Raw genomic sequence first — 22,447 nt, 5'->3', positions numbered from 1 at the left:
TACATTACAACCGTTCATCTTCCTCAACGAACTATTTTTTCTCTTAATCCCAACCAACTCGAAGCTCCTTTAAACAGCCCCACATTGTAGACATGAACTTTTCTCGAAGTTTTGATTCTTTTGATATATTATTAATTCACTCGAAACAATTCATATTTACGACATGTCAAATTCTAAAATTTGAATTTCGAAACTCTTCCACAACGAATTGTTCCATTTTCTTTCTCATGCACTTTCTTTCTTTCTTCTTCCATGAAATAATAAAACTTAGTTGTATGTTCTTAATTTTGAACTAATTCTCGAAAAGAAGCTAGGACTAGAAAAAAATTATATGAATCATCATTTGATCACTACTAAGAAAACCACACATTATTTGATATCTTATGTTAAAGAGAAAAAGAAGAAAAAGAAAGAACGAGTGAGATTGAGAATACCCGTACGAGAAAGATTATACGATTATAAACAAGATATATTAATTATTCACTTTATATACAAGTTATAAGTTTTTTTTTTTTTGCTGAACTACATGTTATAAGTTGTATATGCATTACATGTATATAATATACACTAGTTATACACTTCTTCTACAAAGTGTATATAAATGTACGAGCACTAAAAATGGTAGATGCATTATATACAGTGTGATGCACTTTTCAGATAATGTATATACATATTTGTCCATATCCACTATATAATCTTTCACTCTTAATTTTTTGTATAATTTGTGTACAATAATTGTATAATTAATCTTTTGATCCTCCTCGAGCCTACTGTCGCCTTTCGAATTAAGTTTCTAATTTAATTGGTGTAGACGTTGAAGGATCAACTGACACAAGTATACGAAGTGTATAAACTATACATTAATTATATACATATTATACATTTATTATATACTAATTACACAACATATAAATGAAGAGGACTAAAGAACGGTCATACTTGATACAAAAAAATATTGTGTACCATTATGAAATCACGAAAAAAGAAGAAAAAGGTGATATGTTGGTGTTCACTTCAGTAGTATGAGAAGGAAAAAAGGAGAGAGTCTATGGTGGTTGTCGTCAGAGGCGGATCCACGTGTGCACCCGTTAACTTCAGAAAATTATATATATATAGACACACACCTTGAGACATGACATACTATATTTTATTAGGCATCCAAAGACCTTAACACTATTTGGGTGCGCTGGTTTAAGCGTTACAAACTTCTGGTGTGAGGATGCTGGTTCAAAACCATCACTCCACAAAGCAAATTTTATTTAGTATAGTCAGTTAATTCATATTTATACGTTAGTGCATTAATTCTATATTTTTATGTTTGATAAAATTATCATACAAATTGACATTAGATAACATACTTTAACTTATATGCATTAGTCATTGGTGGTACACCCCTCATCTTCAAAGCTAGAGTAGGTTGAAGAAGTAAGAAGATGAGAAGAAAAGAAGAAACACAAGAGACAGAGAGTGGGGTGAATTTTAGGCTTTGACTATAACTTGTAATTGTTAATTAAATTGTGCTTAAAGTGTATTTCGTGTGAAATGCTATATTGTTGGGTCATTAAGGACTCGTTTGGCTATACAAAATAATTCACTTCTTTATGATTTTTTTTTTCAGTTCATTGGGAAAATTATTGTTTTCATGAAATTTTCAAATCCAACTTAATGTTGTATATTAAATTTGGAACACAATTTATAACATATTTTCCAATTAACTACTAAATGTTAGCTTAGTTTGGTAAGTTCTCTTTAAAAATATATTATACTTTATCGATCATTTGTACCAAACAAATAATTAAATATTAAAAATTATAAATATAAATTACTAAATAGTATAATTTTTTTAATATAAAAAGTTTATATATAAGCACATAATGCACGTTCAACGATCTCCCATATATAAATCAAAATTTTGTAAGAAGTTAAAAGTACGGGTGTGTATCTGTCGGTTCGGTTTGATTTCATGTATTATCAATTCGGTTTATCGATTTTCGATTTTTCAATATGTTAAACCAATAAGAAATTTTTTATCGATTTTGGTCCTTAACGATTCGATTTTCATTTAACCAATACGAAATTACTTATAAAATAAATATATGACTTCTCTAATAAATTTGACGCGACAACACAATAATGTAATGAAAAAACTATACAAGTGTAACACAAAGAAAAATAAAGAGGAATATGATTCTTACTTTAGATTTTGACGTTTTGTATAATGTGAAGTTGTGAACTAAAAGTCACTTTGAAGTGTGAATTGAAGTCTAAAGGATAAAGACAGTAACTAGTAAGGTATTGAGATTAATATATAATATTTATGTACAAGTAAATCTAATAAATTTCTAGTCTTAATGAGTTATTGGTTTATCGATCTAATAATCCAATATTAAAAATCAATACCGAATCGATAACCCGATAATATTTTTTCATCAAACCATTAAAAAATCGTTAATCCAATAACCCAATAACAATAAACCAATAACACTTTTTTTGGTTCGATTTATCAATTCGGTATTTGCACGCCGTAGTTAAAAAGTACTTCTTATAAAATAAACCTTGCATTATACTTCTATTTTTTTTTAATAATTTGATATTTAGAATTAATTTTGGATTGAGGGGAACACAATCTCCCATATATAAATAAGTTTTCATTTTTAGAAAATTTCTCATTTTGCTCTTCAATTCATCGTTCTCTCGTTTAGTCAGTCTCTCCTTAAATTATCGGATTTGCAGAAAGTGGGCACTACTTTCCCTTCTCTTCGTCGATTGTAGTAGAAATCGACTATACTTCTCTCTCGGTGGAGTAACATGGCGGATGCTTACTGGAGATACACCAGCGGTGGGCAGCAGCAGGCGGCTCCGGCGGCGCCGGCGTCTCTTGCTCCATTCGTCGCAAAACGTCCTCGAAGCGAATACGGTATCTAAATCAACTCTTATGTGTTTAAATAATTTAAGATTTCGGCATATTTTTTGCTCAATTGGAAAGGTTTGTAGAAACTAGGGTTTCAGTCAAAAACTTAAATTTTTTTATGGGCTTGTAGAAATTAGGGTTTATTCCTTTACTCTTTCAGTCAAAAACATATTTTTATGCCTTTTTTTGTTGCGGTTGGTGTGATATAGTTATGGTAGGAATTGGGAGATAACTCACCAGGAATGTCTTGTATACTCGTCAAGAATGTCTTTGGTATTAGAGAAGTAAGTGGAGGAAATAAAAAAAATCCGTAGCAAAAACTAAATTTTAATGGCTTGTAGAAACTAGGGTTCTTTCATTTACTTTTTCAGTCAAAAACTTAATTTGTATGCCTCTTTTGTTTTGGTTGGTGTGATATAGTTATGGTAGGAATTGGGAGAATATTCACCAAGAATGTCTTGTATACTCATCAAGAATGTCTTTGGTATTGCAGAAGAAAGTGGAGGAAATAAAAAAAGCTGTAGTATATGTTTGTAGTCCCCCTAATAGGGCAATTTTTTTCTTCTTTTTTTTGGCTTGATACTAGAGCTTTATTTTGGTGTTTATTCATTAGATGACCCTTTTTTGTGTATGGGCATATTTAGTGTGCAAGGAGAAATAATTCAGGAGAATGCTAGAATTGAAGGGGAGATAGTGGAATTTTATCAAAGTCTATATACAGAAACAGTTCATTGGAAACCCGCTTACCAGTTTCCAAACTGTCTAGTTCTATCAACAGTGGAAAAGGAGAGGATGCAAGGAAGTTTTGAGGAAGAAGAGGTGTTGAGATGTGTAAAGATGTGCACTACAGACAAGGCACCAGGGCCTGATGGTTTTACCATCGGATTCTTTATCAAATGCTGGGAAGTGGTGAAATATGATATAATGAATGCCTTTCATAATTTTCATGAGAAGGACATGTTTGAAAGGAGCTTCAATGCTACCTTTATTACACTTATTCCAAAGAAGAAAGGTGCCAAAAAGCTAAGGGATTTCAGGCCAATAAGTTTGATAGGTAGTATATACAAAATCTTCTCTAAAGTACTCACAGAGAGGTTAAAAGGAGTGATGGCAAAACTGGTGGACTCACAACAAATGGCCTTTATTGAAGGAAGGCAAATCATGGATGCGGTTTTGGTAGCTAATGAAGCAGTGGGATCCAGACAGAAGCAAGGAAAACCAGGGATTCTTTGCAAACTTGACATAGAGAAAGCCTATGACCATGTCAATTGGGCCTATCTATTGGGAGTGCTAAATAGGATGGGGTTTGGAAAAAAGTGGATAAATTGGGTAAAATTTTGCATATCCACTGTGAGTTTTTCAATTATCATCAATGACTCACCAACAAGGTTCTTCAAGGCACAAAAGGGTCTAAGGCAAGGTGACCCTTTGTCACCATTGTTATTTTTATTAGCAATGGAAGGTCTCAACAGCATAGTCAAAACAACAAATATGAATGGGTGGTTGAGAGGTTTCAATGTAGCTAAAGAAGGAAGGGATAATCTAGAGGTGACTCATTTGCAGTATGTAGATGATACCCTCATTTTTTGTGATGCAGATGAAGATCAAATCAAAATTTTGAGGGTGATATTGGTTCTCTTTGAAGGGATGTCTGGATTGCACATCAATTGGGGAAAGAGTTTTCTTTATCTGATCAATGAGGTCACAACCATGCAATCCCTAAATGCAATTCTGGGAGGAGAGATTGGTAGTTTGCCAACAATGTACTTGGGTATGCCTTTAGGAGCAAACTCAAAGTCTAACGAAATTTGGAACAATGTGGTTGAAAAATGTGAGAAGAAATTGGCAAGGGGGAAAAGACAGTACTTATCACTAGGGGGTAGATTAACCCTCATCAACTCCGTGTTAGATTCCTTGCCAACTTATATGATGTCTTTGTTCCCTATACCAGCAATAATCATTAGTAGGTCGTACAGAATCAGGAAGAAGTTTTTGTGGCAAGGAAATAAAGACGGGAAAAGTTACCACTTGTTCAAATGGGAATCTCTGATAATTGACAAGAACTTTGGAGGTCTGGGGATAAAGAATTTGGATACTCATAGTAACAATGAAATGGCTATGGAAGTATGCCAATGATAAAGAGACACTATAGGGAAGAGTCATAAAAGCTAAGTATGAGGAGGAAGACATATGGATGACTAAGGAAATTACAACTCCTTATGGAGTTAACTTATGGAGATCCATTAGAGATCTCTGGAATGAACTGAAGTGCTTCTTCAAGATCAAGGTGAACAATGGGGATAAAACTAGGTTCTGGAAAGATGAATGGCATGAAGAAGACAACTTAGAAAGGTAATTTTCAGATATCTACTCATTAGTACTACACCAATAGAGTACCATGGCAGAATTATGGACAAAAGAGGGATGGAGATTCAACTTCAAAAGGCAATTCAATGATTGGGAAATACCAAGAATGACAGATTTCATCAACAAGATTGAGCAATTCAGTGGGTTGGGAACAGATGAAGATGAACTATGGTGGAAGGGGGATGAGAAAGGCACATACAAAGTGAGCAAAGCGTACAGGAAAATGAACCACAACCAACAGCCAAGCAGTTGGCCATGGAAGAACATTTGGAAAACCAAAATACCATATAAAGTGGCATGCTTTGTGTGGCTTTTGACAAAGGAGGCCGTGCTTACCCAAGAGAACCTAATGAAAAGAGGGATAATTTTAAGCCCCAGGTGCTTCTTGTGTGGGGAGCAGGTAGAAACTGTGAATCATCTATTCCTACATTGTAGAATCACAAGACAACTAGAGGAATAGCATGCCTAGGAAAATTACAGAGGCAAAAGCTGGGAACAAGCTGGGTTGTTGGCCAAGAATAGAGGCAGGGGGAGGATAGTCCCAACAAGCATTTGGTGGACAATATGGAAGGAGAGGAATTCTAGGTGTTTTGAGAGCATAGAGAACAGTATGCAACAAATTAAGCTTAATTGCATCTTGCTATTGTGTTTTTGGTGTAATCAGTTACTTTTAAATAATCCTGTCTCTATTATTGATGTTTTAGACTCATTATAGACATAGGATCATAGAATCATAGATGTAGGTAGTACTTTGTAAATATGGGGCTACTACAACTCTTGTAAGATTCGGATTCTAACATATATAGGCAAAGTTACAAGTTTCAAAAAAAAAGTAGTGGTGAACCTACAATTTCCCATTGAGGTTGACCGTCAGTGTAAAACTAGCTAAAAAGGGGATAGGATTCCATCACATTGTCACCTGGACATGAACTAGGATTCCTACATCATGAACAATTGACACCCCCGGTGTGGTGCAAGATAGGAAATGATTCCGACCATCATGGACAGATGATGATAAAAGGCGATTGTCCAAGTAGGTAGTTCAAACTAGTGTTCAAGGGAGCGTGAAGCGGAAAAAAGCAACAAGGCCTTGCTTCACTCAAGCGAAGTGTGAAGCACAATTTTTAAAGGAAGACCAAAATAAACCTTCCACAACGACAATATATATAAGCAAATGTTCAATTTAAAGACTAATGTAGATATCATAAAATTCTTCACAGTACAAGCAAAATCAATACAAAAACATAAACTTTAGCAATTCTTCCTTGACAAGCAGTAATGCTTGGATTACCACGGATGAAATGATGCCTGGGACAATAAATTCCTTCTTCTGTGATATTGTTACAAAAAAGACATTGAATATAAGTCTTGTCGGTATTGCTAACTTTAAGCGATGAAGCAGACTCTGCCTAAACACTGGTTGAACATAGGCTCTTTGGTAGGATTCCTGTATTACCTTAAAAGAAAGGACAAGTGGTATTGTATGCCTACAAAAAACTGAATGTAAAGAGGAAAAGGTTGGAGAGATTTGCAGCACGTGTTATAAATTGTGGATAGACAAAAATGGATAATAAGTGATTGTTATTGAAGTAGGAAGTAGGCATTAAGTTGTAGAGGTAAGGCATGTTGGATCTTCTGCAGGTAAAACTTTAGATGAAAGGGGTTGCAAAGATTTCTGGATTTCCAGTTCACACCGATTGTGCAATGAGCAAGAGAGCCGTCAATTGATCGATTGATGGAAAAGATATTGCCCCTTCTGCATTTTGGGCTTGGGACTTCCATGTTGGAGGTCTCAAGTTCGAAACCCCTTGCTAGCGAAAGCAAGGGGTTTGCCTTCTGGGTCGAGCTCGTCGCACCAGGCTTGCCTAGTGCGGTTTACCTCTCCTATGTGGTTTGCGAGCTATTGCATAGGAGCGGGGGTTTTACCCTGTGCGCACCCAAAGGGTAGCGGCTGCGGGTTTCCTTGTCATCAAAAAAAAAAAAGGCATGTTGGAATGTGATTATTTCACTAAACCTTGTATGGGAAAGGAGACAATTAATGTCAAAAGTACTTGTGCAATCAATTCCTTTACAATTAATTAATAAGGGAGAGATTGATCTGCTGCATCCGTTTGCAATTCTAGTCATTAGGGTTATTATGTAATTCAAATGAAATGGAGTAGCTCTGTTGGCTGAAATGGTGGTTTACTGTATCTCCCGTTCCCCATAAAAATGTTTGGATGAGTTGACCTATTTGACCCAACAGTACAAACCACCTTTGGAGAATTCTAGTCGTCATGCCATGTGAAACTTTAGTTTAGTGATTTAGTCCTGCACAAAACACCAACGGTCACTCATTCAGATAAAGCAAAGGTCCTATTTGTTATATTCTTAAATTTAAAGGGCAGTGTAACTTAATAAGGAGACAACAAGAGTTGAACCAATGTATATATTGAGTAGTAAACTCCTACTTATGCTTTTGGGCTCATAAATAGAACCTCTATGTTCTTAAGTCGGTCAAGATTTTATTTTATTTGGACAAAATAAGTATTGAGAAGTGATTTATGTCAATTATTACGTTTTCACAGTTTGGTTTTGCAGGAAAAGCTTAAATGCTTCAAGAAAGCTGTGATAAATAAATTAATCATCTGTAATTAGTACTCATACTGCTATGAATAATCTTGAATGTCATCTCAAACAATTTTATGTTCTCATTACTGTTCCTTTTTTATCAATTGCCTTTTTTTTCTTGTTCCAATAATATTTGATAACGTAAGTGCATTTTTCTGTATCCATAGCATTTGTAGAGATGTTCCTTCCTGATAATATATAGTTCTTTTATGCTAATACCTCAGTCTTATTACTTGCTGCATCACGGGAAAAACAAAATTCTCCATTGAAAAATGAAAAACTATGTTACAACCAAGGGTGGATTAGGGGGTTGCCAGGGTGTTCACCCGAACCCCCACGACAAAAAATTGCACTATATATGTAAGGTATTTTTTTATGGATATATATAGATTTTGAATCACCTGAACACAAGGCTAGAGGTTGACTCAGTGGTTTAGGGGTTTAAAATTCATCTTGAGGTTCCAAGTTCAAACTTCATGCACTACATTTTTGTTTTTCGAACCCCCTTATTGAAAATTCTGGATCCGCCATTGGTTACAACTTATGTATTCTCACCAGGATGATACTTGAAATAGGTTAACAACTTTAACTTTATTGCACTAAATGTCCAGTTAAAGAATTCAATTATTATATCATATAGTTTTAGTATATAATTTATGTCAACTATTATCTTCACTTATGAGTACAACTCCAGTTTAACAAAGTTAATTATCTACCTAAGTTGGATAATATAAATCTATCTTTTGCAGCATTACCGTAATTATTGAAAAAGTAATTGAAATATGCCTTTTTTTCAAAAGAACGAGACAAGTCTAAGTTAAGAAAAAAACTAAAATGATTACTAAGTTCACAATCATATATGTAATATGTATATAAACAATGTAGTAATTCTCTTAATACGTATACATAACCTTTTCCAAAAATGTTGTCCAATGATTCACTCTGTTTTTACTTGGGCAAGATTCACTCTGTTTTTACTTGGGCAACTGACTTATTATATTTTTTAAATATCAGCTTGTCATGGCCATTTTAATAAGCTTTTTGTCCAATTTATTTGATTGAGTGAGAAAATTAGATAAAAAATAAGGATAAGAAGTTTTATAATCAAACAAATATTGTGGCATATTTAAGATTACAAGTACTAAGAATCTTATGGTCATTCAAATGCTATGACATATATAAAATTTATACGTTTCATAAGTCTTTCTTTTTTAAAACTATGTGTCCGGTCAAAACTACAACACCATATCTTGTCAAACTATGTCATTTGAATTGAAACAAACATAATGACAAATACCACCTAAAAAATATCTACATATGCGGGCATCATTTCACCTAGTATGATTAGATGACGAAAGTAAAACTAAATTTCGGAAAAAAATATAGAACATCGGTTCAGAGGATTCCAAGGAACCAACATTTTTTTTTTGATAACCGAGAAATCCGTCTGTGACCCGCCCTTTGGACCAATCACAACCTTCTAAACTCCGGTGGATAATGGGCCCGCCCCTCTACCCTTCTCCACTTAAATACCAGGCTTCGCTTTGCGTGGTGTGGGGCTTGAACCTGCGACCTAAGCCACAAATCCTCCACCTTTTGCCACTCGAGCTAGGCCTTGGGGGCAACGAACCAACATATTTTTTGTAAGGAGAGATCTAAATAGTCATGTGAGTTGAGATGGTAATTGATTTGACCAAGCACATGTGAGAAATATATAGTACTAGGAATGACGAAGGAAAGATATTATAGAATGTAAGATGTTGCTTTAGCTTATGATTTAGTTATAGTTACTCATACTTGAAAGATAGAAAATATCACTTAATAACATTTAAGAGTGGGTTAATCATAGTCAAACAAAATTTATCCTTTCCCAAAGATGTGATGAACCACATGTAAGGATTGCAACATTATACCAAGGAAAGCTATGACTATGAAACATAAACAGGTAGTCTTGAATGTAAATCGAAGAAGAATGTGAAAGGAGATGAGTCACAAATAACCGAGAAGTCAGTGATGGGAATAAAAGGGTAACTAGTTAGCAAAAAACTAAAAGAGGAGGGAGCATGGGATATATATGGGAAGTTGGGAATGAAGACATCCCATGGAACATTAAGAAAGGAACAAGTAAAGTTTTAGGAGTGTCTAAAAGCTCTAGCACCTCAAATTTATGCCTAGCAAATGCACCAGTTGTAGGTGTAAGATCATAGGGTGTTTAAGAGGGGATGAGACAAACCTAATGGAGGCAGTTATGTTCTAGGTGCTTTTTGTGAAACTAACATGAAATAGAGACGACAAATTATCTCTTCTTACATTGCAAGGTGACAACACAACTTTAGCAGATTTTCCTAAACCTTAGGGGTTTCAGATGGACTATGCGAAAAAATACTTCAGATATGTTAGCATGCTGGAACAAAGATGGGAATGTGTTGGGACACAAGGAGAGATGGAAGATTGTCCTTGCCTTCATTGGGTGGACAATTTGGAAGGAAAGGAGTCAAGGATGTTTTGAAAACAAGAGCATCCCTTTCCAGAGCTTAGAGTTTGAAGATTAACTGTTTGGTGACCAATTATTTTTGGTGTATACATACCCTACATAAGGAGGTGGAGGAAATTACTTTTATTTTATAGTTTATGAGGGTGTAGGTGGTAAAAGGTTTTGGTGTTTCCCTCATTTACTCTTGTAATTACTGCTGATATACACTATTGGTGTATTTCTTGTCTATAAAACTGTTAACTTTCTCAAAAATAAAATAATATTATGGAAGGAAGTAATGTACAATCTCCTGGGATCCTTGCAGACTAGTAAGGCACAATGGAATACCAAGATTATATAGGCAATAACAATTACCTCCTCTTTCCCCATTTATGTGACACACTTGCTTCTTTTAGGTCTGTTAAAAAAGGTTGTCCTTTCTATATATAGAGATAATTTGACTTTAGAATTCTCATTTTACCATTAATGGGATGATTCATCGCTACACAAATGTACAAGGCTTATCTTAGAACATAATTTTCAAAAGTTTCTTTTGTCTTTCTTAAATTTTTTACCAAGTTAAACAGTGTCATATAAATTGAGAAGGGTGTAGGTGGGATTAGTTTTTTTAGTCATGTTGGTACATTTACTTTTAATGTTTATTAGCACTGAGCACTCTTTTAGTCTTGTTAAAGGTTTATGTACCAGTAGAAAATGGAGAGTACTTCTAGTGCTAGAGAGAATAAGAGCCTGTTTGGATTGGCTTAAAAAAATAGCTTTTAAGTCAAAATTAAAAATTCAAACTGAAATGATTTTTAAGTCAAAAAATAAAAAGTAGGGGGAGACCTACTTTTGGTTTTTAACTTATTTTAAGTCATTTTTGACTTATTTTAAATTATTTTTTATATTTGCCAAACACTTGCAGAAGTCAAAACCTGACTTAAAAGTAGGTTTGACCAACTTTTAAGCCAATCCAAACACCCTCTAAGTTTTATGATATTGGACCGAGATAGCTTTTAATTGCAGTGATGGTTTTTAACCCAAAAAATCTGAAATTTTGGTTTTCCTTTTCTTGTTTTTAGTGTTTTAGGTTTAGGATTTTATAACTTAGGTTTTTGATTTTTAAGAAAAAGGCTCGATTTCTTTACTAGTTTCAAAAAAAAGAAAAAGGCTTGATTACATTTTATGACCGGACTAAAATATATTTATGGGACACATATGGAGAAACAATAATTTTTGGGCCATGGGGATCCCTAAGTTACTAACTAAACTGGGTTTCTTAATGATAACAAAGTGATTGAGTACAAAAGGAGGCAGAGAAAAGGAAGGTATGGAACTCCTTGCCGTCTTTGGAGTCTTGCATCTTTGGTTCTAACCTATTGGCAGCACTAGATTTCCCTTCAACTATAACACATCAGATATTTTGATGAATAGGAAGTTGGAAAGGTTTCAGAAAATTAATTACCAGAAGACGAGCTGTTCCTTAAACAAATTTACTTCTAGTAATGAATCTGCTTTGAGGGTGTATAAGCTATTTGATGATTTATGCTCAGTTTAGGGTGGAAAGATGAAGTGTTTCCCAAGCACAAGTCCATTTTGCACAAGACCCAAATATAATCCAAGACTATATGTTGCAGAGGTTTTATAGTAGAGTAAGCATATTCAATATGCCAAGATAGAAGATAGCAGTCATGCACGGTGGTATTCAGAAATCAATCATATTCTGGAGATTGCAATTTCTATTATTATATATGGATCTAACCATATAGGCAAGTTGAAATTAGTCCTTAATTCAAAATCATTAAAAGTTTCTAAGGGGAAAGAAGGGTTCAAGAAAAATAGTGAACATTCTACATGAGCTAAAAATGGGTGTAACAGCAGTGGCCTGAAATGATAAAAACCGAACTGAGTAATCTTCTGTTCGATGATCACTGATCAGTTCATGTATTCAAAAACTAATACTCCTTCCTGTTCAATTTTGCTTGTCCTACTTTCCTTTTTAGTTCGTTTCAAGAATAAAGTTTCTTTCCTTTTTTCTGGCATACTCTTTAATTTCAACTTTCCATGTGGCATATTTAAGACCACAATATTAAAGAACATTATAGTACATTCAACATATCTTTAACTTAACACAAGAAGATTCAAAAGTTTTCTTTAGCCACCAGACGATCAAATTGAAATGGACTGAGTAACTAACAACACCTAACCGAAGTTTTAAAACAGAACTGAATCGATCAATTACCCACCCCTAATGAACAATAATGATGCATATAACTGACTCTAACTAGCTTAGGATTGATGTGTAGTAGTTGACTAGTTGTATGTATCAGTATATCAATAAAAAGTATGGAAGTGCAATGATATTATTGGCTAAGATTGTGCTAGTCCACAGCCCACTGGTACTAAAGATTTTAAGTTGCAACTCTGCATGACTACAAGTTGCTTTAACCAAACCTTTAAAAAGTTGATTAGGGAAATCAGGGTAAAAACTGTTTCAACTTTCAGGTTTGGTTCCTGTTTGGTTATCTCACGTTCATGCTGATATTTGTTGTACTTTAATTAGCTTAATTTTACTAGTCTTTTCTTGTTTGTTTGTGCTCATATATTACCAGGAAAAAATATAAGTTGCTGGCAGCCTGACCCACAATTTAGTGCTTCCTTCTCTCTTTCTGTAATTAATTTCTTTTGGTGTTTTCCACTTTTAGATGCTCCAAGTGGTCCTGAATATCCTGGCTATTATGGCCGTGATGCTGAAAGGGGAATGCCTCGAGTCGGGAGAGACGCAGATCCTATCGAAGCATCCTATGAGCGCTACCTCCGTAGTGGGGTACTTAATTTTTATTTTCTTTTGAGGTTGGTTTCTTGATACTGTATAGGTCTAATATAGTCGTAAAATTTCCAGCAAATTTCCTCCCATGTTGCCAGTGAGTCTTCAAGATCCATGCATAGTGGAATTAGTGGCCATCCTATTGACGATCCACGTGTTATGGGCATCGGGGGATCCGACCAACTAGCTTTTAAAAGCAGGAATGTTGGAATGGTAGGTGGCAGACCAGAAGCTACCCTTCCTCCGGATGCTAGCAGTACGTTGTTTGTAGAGGGTTTGCCTGCGGATTGTACAAGAAGAGAAGTGTCACGTATCCTTGTGTGGCAAGATTTTCTGTTCTTATTGTCGTATGGCCCAATCTAGTTTTTCCCTTGACTTGAGTTTTTGCAGATTTATTCCGCCCTTTTTTAGGTTACAAAGAAGTTAGGCTGGTACCAAAAGGATCAAGACATGTAAGAATACCTTTCACATCTTATCGAGGTCTAGTTCAGGTCTAGTTCTGTATACTGTTATTTTGGGTTCACTGCTCTATCAACTTATGCAGGCTGGAGGCGATCCTTTGATTCTTTGCTTTGTTGATTTCGTAAGTCCCCTTCATGCAGCTACTGCAATGGATGCCTTACAAGGTGAGCTTGACAAACCCTTCTGTAGTCTTATCTCGTGACTGCTAGTAATACAGTTAGCCTTCATATTCTTGCCCCTTTTGGTAACCTGCAGACACAAGTACTCCCCCGATCTCGATTTAAGCGGTACTGTTTGACCGGACACAAAGTTCTGATTAATGGTAAAATTGGAATTTTAATTTTTTGTAAATGTAAAAATGTGACATTCGTTTTGCCACAGAAAAAGGGAAGTGCGTCATATAAGTTGGGACAGAGGGATATAAGATTGAGGTCTTCAAAGTTTAAACGAGAGTAAGAAGAAATATTTTTGCTTCTAAGTTGCAAAATTAGGATTATAACTCTTTCTGGGCATTTGGGCATAGAAAATGTGATAATAATACATATGCAATCCTGTCAAATTGTGCCCAAAATTTTGCTTACTTGCAAAAACCTCTAGAATAGATTACTCACTCCTACACTGGCACCCTTTATTTACGATTCGTGAAAGTATAACTCTAAGTAGGCAACCGGACATAAAAAATGTGATATTTGAAAAAGGGTATTTGAAAATTGAGTTGTGTTTGGACATGCATTTGATTTGAAAAAAGTTGAAATTTGTGAGTGGGAAAAAAATTTCTCTTGAAAAACTGGTCAACCACTTTTCGAATTTTAAACTCATCTTCAAATTCTTTTTGAAAAAATTGTTCCAAATGTATAACCAACTGTTGTTTTGAATTTTTCTTTTGAAAAAAGTGAATTTTGTATGGACAAACGGGAACAATATTTTATTGGTAAGTCTAAGTAGATTGGTATCTTTCTTTTCCTGAGTTTGGTTACCCGGGACATTCTCTTTGTAGTTATCCTGACGATGCTGGTTCTTCGCATTTGGTTACATTTTCACCTTGTTCTTTCCAGCCTTTTGAGTGCCATACTAACTTGTCTCCTCTACAACTTTTTCTCTAATATATTTTGAGGAATGTGTACGTGTGAAGTGACATCCACCTCCTGAATTTATGGAGATTCTTGGGCCATTTTTTCAGCATTTTATCTAGATCTCTTTTGAACGTAGTTTATCTCCTCACTAGTGCAAATTGTGGTTCGACCAGTTCCTTTTTGTTGTCGGAGCTATTGATAAAAAACTTCTCCACGTGTTCTTTAGAGCTGATGACATGGGTACCTCATTATTCAGTGCTGGTTGTGGAGAATCCTCAATTTATCATCAGAATAGCACTAAACAAAATCGGTGTTCTGTGAATATTCTAAATTTTGTAAGATGAAGCTGTGCTGGGGAAATAGGAGCTCTGTAAATTACCAAACTCTTAGTTACTATGTGGAGCTGTTTCTGGACAAATGCCTAGTGCTTAACACATTGAACAAGATTAGTTTGTCTTGGCAGTCTGTCTCCAAAGCTCAATCTTTGAAACTAGGCTTCCTCCTTCCTCCTGTGCACAAGTCTAGTGGTTAATTCCTCACTTCTTCTGCAGCCCTTTCATCTTATTTAGTGGTGTGAATTGCATGTTAAAATTTTGGTCTTCTGGCAATTTTGAGGGGATTAAACTTTTGATAGAAGTTGGACATCTGGAAGCTGTTCTCTTGCGCAGCTCAGCATGTACCTTTGACTCTGCCACAGCATGGGGAATACCTCGTCATTTCGTTTGTTGGTTGCATGCTGAACCTTTTCTGCTTGAAAGCAAACCCAAGATCCAATTTTCGGAAAATGTATACAATATCACATGTTGCTTGTGTACATTTGAGTCGTCCCTGAAAGAGAAATTTGTTGCGATGGTGTAGTAAAACTAAATCTTGCAGGTTATAAATTCGATGAGCATGAGCGTGATTCAGTCAGCTTAAAGCTGCAATTTTCTCGCAATCCTGGTGCTAGGTCAGGTGGAGGGCATCGTGGAAAACGTTGAAACTATGCGTATTTACAGGTGACATGCTAGACTTCGATGCGCTTGACCCTTTATTATCGATGGCCTATGTTGCTCGGACCCTTCAAAAATGTCAACTGGTGCGTGTTGGATTCTCCAAAAGTAGTGTATTTTTGGAGAATCTGACACGGGTGCGGCATCGAAAGTGAAGAGTCCTTGCAACTTAGTTGATGGCCATAACATATGGTACAAAGTTCATAACTCAAACTAAATTGTGGAACTATACTTCTGTGTAGGACTTGCCCAAGTTCGGAGATATATAATACTTAGCGACGTTATGCCGGCTTTGCAGTTTCGTGTGCGATGTGTTTCTCTGATCGGGCGCTTTCGTTAGGACCACCTTGAAACTGCTGGGTTTTATTTTATTCGGGGGAGGAAGTGATAGTTGCTAAGAATGCGTTTAGCTTTCGTTTCAACCTCAACTTTACTGGACCCCATGTGTTGTTAAATTTTATATCTGGATGGGCGAGAGATGATTTTACCTCGAATCTTGCGCATAGAATGTTAATAACGTACCTGTAATATTAAGTCGACCTGCTCGTTAGCAGTTTGAAAAGTTGCTTGTCTGATCATGCCATGAATCGTTTGAATTCCTTTTTAAATTCGCTACAAGTTATGATCAAGTAGACATTCGAGGGTATTATGTGGTGACCCATCAACTTCTGTTCTGTTGATGAAAGAACTGGAAGGCTTTTTGTGTCAATTTTGATTGTCTGATTGCTGTCATTTAGGTCTGGAGACTTTTAAAGTTGATGGGAACAATCCCTGGTAGAAAGTGTGTGTGCCTTCCCATGGTTCCATTTGTTGACGGTTTTGGACTTTCGGTTACCTACTCCAAATAAAGTGTGTGCGCCCAAGAAACTATTTTGGGAGGCGGGGGTTGGTGCTGGACTGCTGGTGGTGTTTTTTATTTGGAGGCTATGAAATCACTTACTATTGTACGTATAGAGTCTCCCCATGTTCCTTCAGTGTGTGTATCATCCTTTTGTTGTTGGTCTATTACTACGAAGGCGAAAAATTAGTTGACTCCAGCTCCTCAGGAGTTCACCTCCCCCATTCCGGAGCTGACACAATCTGAATGATCTCCCTCTTACGGTTAAAAAAGTGGTTAACTATATTGAAAAAATCCATCTGAAAAACATTGCTTTTCCCATTTGTTTATTTTTTTCCTTAAGTGCTCATGAGCGTTTTTTTGAAATTTACAGAGCCTATTCAATATGCACTGGGTTGAAAGTTTACGCAGCTTGCTTAGTCCATTAGAAGCTCACCGTGAAAGAAATACTTGAGAATAAAAGAAGAAAATGCATAGTCAGACGACTTGTATTTTTTTTTTTTTAAAGTCCGAATAGATTTATAATTACAACTAAAAGAAAGCTCACCGATATTTTATTTTCCTTCTAAAATCGAGTGTCAAATAATTTGTTATTTAAATATTCGAACAGTTGTCAAAATGCGTACGCCCACTTTAGCTAGTGAAATGATAAAATTTTAGTTTGCCAATGATTAAGAAGTGTCCTGCTAAATTACGTCCTTTGCTTAGTCCAACAAATAAACTCAGCAGCTAATTTCGATGGGTTAATGTCTGGACAGAATATTCAACTAGTACTCCTAACCATTTTTTCCAGCCTAATTCTGTAAATCTAAATTTAAAAGTAACTTCTGTTAGACGTCAATTTAGGATTGGATAGTGTAATTTGAATAGGCGCGATTTATTCACCCTTATATTTATATGAGTGAGCTAAAAGCAATTGCTTCAGTTGTGATGTGCATCAAGAAGCTGAAATTTGCCTCAACAAAATAGCTAACCAACTTCTTGAAGCTGATGCCTGATTTCTGTTTGAAGGTGTACAGTAGAGTTACTGAATATCATTCATGAAGATTTGGCTATGATCGGAGATCGCCATTGGCATGGCAAGAACTGTGATCCTACAAATGGTGTGCTTTCAGAATGTGGCCTACTGGGATGAATTCTTCTCTCTTGCTCTCTTTTCGTATTGCTTATTTCATTGATAGTTGTTCAAGGTACAGTTGCAGTTACTTACACCTACCTACAAAGAGCACATTCTGGTAATTAACACACACTTTGTCTTAGTCCTGCATTGTTTGACATGGCTTTACTCGGAAAATTTCTTTACTGCTCTTTAACTCGAGGATGAAAAAACCTTTTTTGTTTGTTGTTTATAACACTATTTGACTAATATTTCAAAATTTTATCTTTTCCGGAGTGCTACAAATGAAAAAGTAGTCTTGAATACCTTGGTTTTGTTTGTGTTTGTCGAGACCTGTTTATTATACTTTAGTTTTTATTGGTTTGTTTAGGACTAATTTGAGCTGAGAGAAACTTCTATTCACATTGCTATAATTTAGCCACATTGTTGTTCTGCAGATTGATAGCTTTTGGGGTGGGATCAACAGATTGAGCCAACAGTGTTTATGGTTTAGCTTTTTGAATGATTAGTTTTGCAAATGTTTCTGGAAAACTCAAGTTTCAATGGATGAATCTTTTGCTGGTTTTGACTTGTATCATGCTGCAGGCAGAGGCAGAGCTACAATGTGTAAATGGGTCGAAAATAAATGTACAATATATATAATAAATATGTTACTTTCGTGTATGTTCATTTCTATATATTGAATCTCCTTAATGAAAGTTCTGGCTTTATCACCTACTGTCATGTAAAGGAGATGAGAGCCAGGGTGCAGAGACGAAGCCACTGTTTACGAAGAGTATACAGATTATAAAGAAGCAACTAACAAAAATTTTTAGCGAGTAGGTTCACATCTATTTTGCTCAATTTAACGACTTTATCATCTTTAATGAACGGTGTCAATAATTTGTTTTCCACCAAATACAATCGAGTAATTTTTTATCTTCAGTTTGGATTGCTAGTAATTATAAAATACACGGTAAAATGTATAGACTGAAATAATAGATTTATAATTGATGAGTTGAGATTTTTATTTAACATATATCACACATTAAAAAGAATAAATTAATTTATCGATTTCTACTTAAAAATCTAAAGTTATTTTTATCTTTAATTTTGCTGCTACTTAAATTTTTATGTGTTAAATTTGTTGTGTTTTTGCTAAAGAATGTGTGAATATCCAAATCAAAAGTGCCTAGTTCGCTCTTCTGATTCACCTATAAAATTATGGAAGAAAATAAGCTGTTATTTTAAAAAAAATAATCAGGCCAAACCTCCCGATAACCTACTTAGGAGGGAAGAAAAAGTACAATGATATATGTGTAATTGCACATAATCTTTTCTTCTATTTTTTTTTTGGTAGGAACTTATTTGAAAACATTATTTTATATTTAATACAAACAAATATCTAAAATTAAAATTTCAATTAAATTTAGTAATTAATAAATATTTATTTTATATCAATTTACATGACATACTTTCTTGTTCCAAAATGATTTTTTTTGAGCAACTTTCACATATAGCAAACATAAAAATCATATTTGTATGCTATAGCTATAGTTTGCATAATTGCGCTCCATAACAAACATAAATATGTATATTTCGCTATACATACACAAAAGAAAGCAGTTGTATAATCTGTTTCTATTTCGGTATACATATACAAAAGATCAATTGTATAATCTGTGTTTGTATAAAGCGAGAAAGAGAGAAAGACAAAAGAAAATTGGGCAGGGAAAGATCGTATTTGTATAATCATAAGTGTATAGGACTCGCTTTTAATACAAAACACAAATGCAATGTATACATTTGTGTTTGTATAAAAGTGAGAGAGGCGAGTGAGATCTGGGAGAGTGGCGAGCAAGATCTGGAAGATGGGAGAGAGGGGAATGATAATATATGTATATATACAATTTTCTCTGGCTTTATACAAACACAAAATGCGTTTGTGTTTGTATAAAAGCGAGAGAGGCGAGGGAGACTGCCAGCGAGATTCACCAGGAGAGAGGCGAAATAGCAATAGTTTTCTATGGGGTACAATTAAATCAAACTATGTTTATAGCATTTAATTTGAATTAACAATTGTGAAAATTTCATATATGACATATATTAGACTAATATTTTCAAGTTATAGCAGTAGAATTAAACTTTCAAGTTGTAGCAATAAAAAATTTCTGGTTGTAACAGTTTCTTAAAAAAAAAAGCTTTTTTTAAATAATTGTAAAAATTTATTTTGAAAAAAATAAAATAATTCGTTTTTGAAAAAAAAAGGTAAAAAAACGGGAAATAAGTGTGTTAATTAAATTTGAATTGATTGAAGATAATTACTAATTAGCATAAATTAAGGAAATTCAAACTAATTAAGAATATTCAGTTCCTTAATTCACTCTAATTTGTTAAATTTAATTAAAAATTCTGATTTTATCAATAAAAAAAAATTCTTCATTTTTTTGTATGTTTCTGGTTAAAAAATTACATAAAATTTATTTGAATTTGGTATATTGGTTATACCATGTTGGTACGATTTTAGAATTATATTTGAATGAATTTCGTATACTATTTGTCTAATAAATGACAATTAATAGTTAAAAGTGGTATTGTTTTGGTATTATAGTGACATGATTCTGCAGTGAAAAAGTGACGACTTATGATATGAAATAGGTATAATTTTGGCATGAAATAGATATGAAAAATGTGCATAATAATTAAATGAAATTTGTCTACTGTTTTTAGATTTTTTATTGTGTATAATAATTTGAATTATGGCGTTTTTTTAAAAATGTATAATGTTATATTTTGGTATGAACATTGAATTTGTTCATTATTTGTCTAACGCATTTTTTTTGGGTATATTTTTGATTAAAAAAATAGATAATTTTTTCTTTGGAATTTGTATACTTATACTACCAAGCATGTATGACAATTGATAATGTTTTGGTTACGATTTTTGGTTTGATTGAATTTTTTTTTTTGGCATTATATTGTAATGAATTTTGAGAATAATAATGTAATGAATTTGGTATACTGTTTATTAAAGAAATGACAATTAATATTTCTAAGTTGGAATTATTTTGGTAATCTAGTGGCATGATCCTGATATGAATAATTGATAACTTTTGGCATGGAATAGGTAAGAAATGTGTGAATATGAATTGTATAAAATTTGTATACTGATATAACATATGTGTTTTTACTTTTGTATTCTGTAATAACATATGAAATTGTTTTAAAATAGCATATGTATTTTACTTTTGTATGAATTTTGTAAGCATAAAAAAGGTATGAAATTTGTATATTGATATAACATATGTATAAAAGTTATTTGTACTTTTGTATGATATAATATTGACACAATAATTTATGATGAAACAGAAAAATATGCAATTCAAAAAAGTGTCGGAGCAGGAATTATTGTCGCCTGGTTCAAAAAGAACTGTAGGGAGACCACAACTTGTAAATGGTTTGCTGATGTGAAATTCAAGAGGTCTAAGATTACGTGCAGTACATGTCCTCGGGAGGAACACAATAGGAAGACATGTTCAAATTACCTTTCTAAAAAAAAGACATAATTTATTTTTATTTTGATTTGGTTGTTTTATTGTGGCAAAACTCATGTTTTGATTTATTTTGTCTTTTAAGTTATTGAATTATAATTTCAAAATATTTATTATGTGTGCTAGTTAATCATTTGTGTATTCAGTGTTTTTCAAATGTATACTCAAAAAATAGGTAATGTTTGTATTCGATTGATATTGACTGGAAAAATTAAGTCAAATCTTAGTATGAAATTGGTATACATTTGGTATCCAACCAGCGTCCCAGTGGTAAAATAAAAAAACAACAACATGTAATTGAGATTTCAACTAAAATAGCCAACGTAAAACTAGTTAATATTGTATCCAATTTGTATAAATTTAGTATCAAATTAATATCCCATTGGAAATTTGAAAAATCAATAATGTTGTATTCAATTGGTATCCAACAGATATCCCACTTGAAAATGAAAAAAACAAAATGTAACTGATATTTCAAGCAAATTAGACAATCTAAAACAAGTTAATGTTTTATCCAATTTATATAAACTTGGATGTAACTGATATTTCAAGCAAATTAGACAATCTAAAACAAGTTAATGTTTTATCCAATTTATATACACTTGGTATCCAACTTGAAATTTTAGAACAAAGACAAAAAATAAAAATGTATAAATTAGTATTCAACGGGTATAAATCCGGGAAGAATAAATCTGGTTGTAAAACAATGCATATTATATATTGTTGTCAGAAATTGTAGCAAAAGAAATATACATCACCCAAAAATCAAAACATGTAATTAAAAGTCTAAACTGCAATAATTAATACAAGTTCTATATTTTCCTCTCTCTTCAATTTATATTCCGTATTCAAGTGTGATTTTTTTTATCATATTTAAGCTAAAACTTAAGAAATCCTTATTAAAGATTTTATGATCTCATATTATCTATATATATCAACAAATTTCAGAATTAAATATACTTATTTCATCAACAAAACAGTATTTTAGATATAGAAAAACACACCAAAAACAAGTTCAAAATTTAAGTGAAACAATTTTTTTTTTCCTCAAGAAATCAAGTTTTAGATTAATTAAAATAAAAAATGAAATCAAATTTTCAAAATATAGAATTCTTAATTCTAAAAAAATCATATTAAAAAAAAACAATATCAAAATTTAAAATAAATAAAACATCAAGAAAAGCAAAAAAAAAAAGATTAAAGAGAGAGTAAATTACATGTTAAAATATACGGTGATAAATTGATTT

At 33.5% G+C, this 22,447-nt stretch overlaps 1 protein-coding gene across 6 annotated transcripts; it reads left to right on the top strand.

The window, feature by feature from the left end:
- Nucleotides 1-2,646: 2,646 nt before the first annotated feature.
- Nucleotides 2,647-18,347, top strand: LOC102595599 (protein MATERNALLY EXPRESSED GENE 5-like). Of its 6 annotated transcripts, none has more exons than XR_001475122.1 (7): nt 2,648-2,917; nt 13,067-13,188; nt 13,264-13,498; nt 13,579-13,640; nt 13,733-13,814; nt 17,565-17,743; nt 18,108-18,347. XR_001475122.1 is itself a non-coding variant. In XM_006360093.2 (7 exons), exons 1-6 carry the CDS (start codon nt 2,809-2,811, stop codon nt 15,701-15,703), a joined length of 714 nt encoding a protein of 237 aa, XP_006360155.1. In that variant the 5' UTR covers nt 2,649-2,808; the 3' UTR covers nt 15,704-15,721; nt 15,958-16,359. The 6 variants fall into 6 exon arrangements, 4 of the variants coding, with proteins under 4 accessions (XP_006360156.1, XP_015170209.1, XP_006360157.1 ...); XR_368318.2 differs by having other exon boundaries at nt 17,565-17,788; XM_006360093.2 differs by lacking the exons at nt 17,565-17,743; nt 18,108-18,347 and adding exons at nt 15,600-15,721; nt 15,958-16,359 and having other exon boundaries at nt 2,649-2,917.
- The last annotated feature ends 4,100 nt before the right edge of the window (nt 18,348-22,447 follow it).

Source organism: Solanum tuberosum, unplaced genomic scaffold (assembly GCF_000226075.1).
Source record: "Solanum tuberosum cultivar DM 1-3 516 R44 unplaced genomic scaffold, SolTub_3.0 scf00315, whole genome shotgun sequence".
NCBI lineage: Eukaryota > Viridiplantae > Streptophyta > Magnoliopsida > Solanales > Solanaceae > Solanum > Solanum tuberosum.
The sequence above is the reverse complement of the archived record's forward strand: the minus strand, read 5'-3'. Positions and strand labels throughout refer to the sequence as shown.

What these genes read in the sequence shown, in the direction of transcription:
- LOC102595599 (XM_006360093.2), top strand. Translation starts at nt 2,809, where the DNA reads ATGGCGGATGCTTACTGGAGATACACCAGCGGTGGGCAGCAGCAGGCG. An exon ending in ACGTCCTCGAAGCGAATACG is followed by an intron (nt 2,918 to 13,066) that starts GTATCTAAATCA and finishes TTCCACTTTTAG; the next exon opens with ATGCTCCAAGTGGTCCTGAA. An exon ending in TACAAGAAGAGAAGTGTCAC is followed by an intron (nt 13,499 to 13,578) that starts GTATCCTTGTGT and finishes GAGTTTTTGCAG; the next exon opens with ATTTATTCCGCCCTTTTTTA.